Source organism: Pteropus vampyrus, unplaced genomic scaffold, assembly GCF_000151845.1.
Source record: "Pteropus vampyrus isolate Shadow unplaced genomic scaffold, Pvam_2.0 Scaffold239, whole genome shotgun sequence".
NCBI classification, from domain to species: domain Eukaryota; kingdom Metazoa; phylum Chordata; class Mammalia; order Chiroptera; family Pteropodidae; genus Pteropus; species Pteropus vampyrus.
Genome location: NW_011889020.1, coordinates 760,601 through 763,366, shown reverse-complemented (window position 1 = coordinate 763,366; position 2,766 = coordinate 760,601). Strand labels below are relative to the sequence as shown.

At 65.8% G+C, this 2,766-nt stretch overlaps 1 protein-coding gene across 1 annotated transcript in view; it reads left to right on the top strand.

Moving 5' to 3' along the window:
- KCNQ2 (potassium voltage-gated channel subfamily Q member 2) overlaps positions 1-2,766 on the top strand; it is a 63,495-nt gene that overhangs the window by 43,880 nt on the left and 16,849 nt on the right. The window contains exon 15 of the mRNA XM_023519902.1: positions 2,070-2,193. Within this exon, the coding sequence (XP_023375670.1) occupies positions 2,070-2,193 (124 nt within the window). The remainder of the gene's footprint in view (positions 1-2,069; positions 2,194-2,766) is intronic.

Genomic DNA, 2,766 nt, shown 5'->3' with positions numbered 1-2,766 from the left:
GCTCTTGAGAGTAAGTAGGGCAGTTGGGCGCGCGGGGCGCCGAGGGCCTTGGCGTCTGCCCCCAGCCATCAGCGCCGTGGCTGCTGTAGGTGGGGTGAGTGTCCCGCCAACGGCAGTGTGGATGGCGAGGGCGTCCGGGGTGAGCTGGCGCACGCAGGCCCTTTGGTGACAGCTGCAGGCTGCAGAGCCTTCCAGCATCCCAGGGACCCTCCGCATGATGCGGCCGCCCGTCCCCTCTTCCAGTCGGCCGAGAGTGAGGAGCGCTGTGGACAGCTGGGGAGCAGACAGGCCCAGGGCGGTCCAGGGCCACGGCTCTGTGCGCCGGGCATCTCAACCTGGCGGCTGTCCCACGAGACAGGAGTTCCTGGGGGAGTAGGTCTGCCCGGGGCAGACCTAGGCCGTATTTTCTAAGCCCCCTCGAAAGAGGACACACTCACTCAGAGAAGGGGCCAGGGCAGTCTGGACACTTGGGGATCCAGCCTGACCCCTCTGGCCTAGGAGAGGGGGTGGCGCAGGCTGGGCAGGAGGCCCGTCATGTGGCAGGGGTGAAGGTGCTGAGCACCTGTGCCTGGACTGTGTGGACACGTGGAAACACCAGAGAACCCCTCCTCCTCTCCATTTTCCACTGGTGTCTGCTTGGAGCCCGAAGGTCCCCTCACGCCACCCCCTCCTGGCCATCTGTGCATGAGTCCAGCATGAAGCCCATTGGAGCATGAGGGGGCTGCACCGTGGCTGACGCAAGCCTGAACCCCAATTCTGCTTCCTGCAACAGAAAGAAAAAGTCACCCGAACCCCCATCGGAGGCGGTCAGGGCGCCCAGGGATCAGGAAGGAGATGGAGATGTGGCTCCTGCCAGCTCACGCAGCCCCTGCCGGGCTGTGGGAGCAGCACCCCCTTGCACCCCAAACTTGAGAAGTGAGCTTGTGCTGGGGGGTCCAGGCCAGAAACGAGGCGGGGGCTGTGAAGCCTCAGCCTGGGTCATGGACCCCCTCGCCACACCCTGGCAGATGGGCAGCGGCTGGCCTGCAGCTTGCAGATGGCTGTGACCTTTGCTTCTGAGTGAGCGTTCGCACACCTACGGCCTCTTCTGAGCCCTTCGGGGGCCCTTCCTCTTCAGCATGGGGGTCAGGGGACACCACTGGTCAAACAGAAGGAAGCCTCTGTCCCCTCTTGTTGGCATTCGTGACCTATGGCCTCCATGGAGGTCAGCTCAGCTGTGTTCTGCATCCCGCACATGCATGAACACACAGAAAATGCACACGCACACGTGCACGCAGCAACACATGCATAGTGAAAGCACACGCGCGCACACATGCACATAGTAAGCACATGTGCACATGTGTATGCACGCACGCAAGCGAACACACGTGTACGTGCACAGTGCAAGCACACACGCACAGCAAGCACATGTGTGCACACGCATAGCAGAAACACGTGCAGTGTGCAAATGCACGTGCGCACGGTAAACGGACATGACCAGCACACGGGCACACCGTATGCATGTGTGCACAGGTAAGCACGCACACACACACGGCAAGCACGTGGACACACATGCGCATGTGCAAGTGCACACGGGCCCTCCGGATGGCAGCGGCTCTGCCCGCCCCGTTCTGGTTGTGCGTGGGCAGCTTCCGTGCCGCTGTGTCCCCCGCTCCCTGTCCTGGCGCATGGAGCCGCACGTGCCTCCTGCTTCTGTTGCCGCAGCGGACACTTCCCTCTGTCCCCACCAGGCCCGGCTGGCTGGTAGGGCCGAGGGCTCAGTGGCGCTCTGAAGGAGTAAAGCTCGGGCGGGGCAGGGCGCCAGCTGGGCAGGGAGCCAGGGGCGAATGGCCCAGCTGCTTCCACTTTACTGCTCGCCCGCGAGCCGGCCCGCTGGGATGGAGCGGGCAGTGACGGGCCCAAGGTTCGGCGAGCAGGGCGAGAACTGGGCACCCGGTGCCCATCTGTCCTGGCACCCGCTGCCCCCCGGTCGGTTGGCCCTGGGGGGCTGTGGCCTGGCCCAGGTGGACAGGGCTGCGGGCTGCCCCACCGCCCCCCGAACTCACGCTGGGGGGCTCTCTTCCCGGCAGAGTGGACCAGATCGTGGGGCGAGGCCCAGCCATGACGGACAAGGACCGCACCAAAGGCCCCGCGGAAGCGGAGATGCCCGAGGACCCCAGCATGATGGGCCGCCTGGGGAAGGTGGAGAAGCAGGTGGGTGGGGTGCTGAGGGGTCCCTCCTGCAGCCAGCACATTCGCCCTCCCGACAGCCCTAAACACCTGGCCGGCCTTGTCCCCACGGCCCCCCCAGGGAGCGAGTGCTCAGGAGCTGCACACAGGCCCCCTCTCTCTGCTTCTGGGAGCCGAGTGGGGAAGGGCGGTGCTGACCTCTGTGCAGGTGGCTCCCAGGTGTGGCTCTGTGGTGGCAGCAGGGCGGCCCACACGAGCAGCCTGGTCTGGCCTTCCGAGGCCTTGAGGACACGCACGGTCCCCCCACCACCTCTGACAGTTGGGGTTGGAGGATGAGCTGCTTCTGGGTCAGCCTCCTGCTGCTTCCCCACCTTTGTGGGGAGCAGCCCAGCCCCCCACCCTGGGGAGTAACTTAGCCTCCAACCCCGGGGAGCAGCCCAGTTCCCCCTCCTCAGGGAGCAGCCGGCCCCCGACCCTGGGGAGCAGCCCAGCCCCACACCTGTTTGGGGAGCAGCCCGACCCCCCACTTTTGTGGGGAGCAGCCCGGCCCCCCACCCTGGGGAGTAACTTAGCCTCCAACCCCGGGGAGCAGCCCAG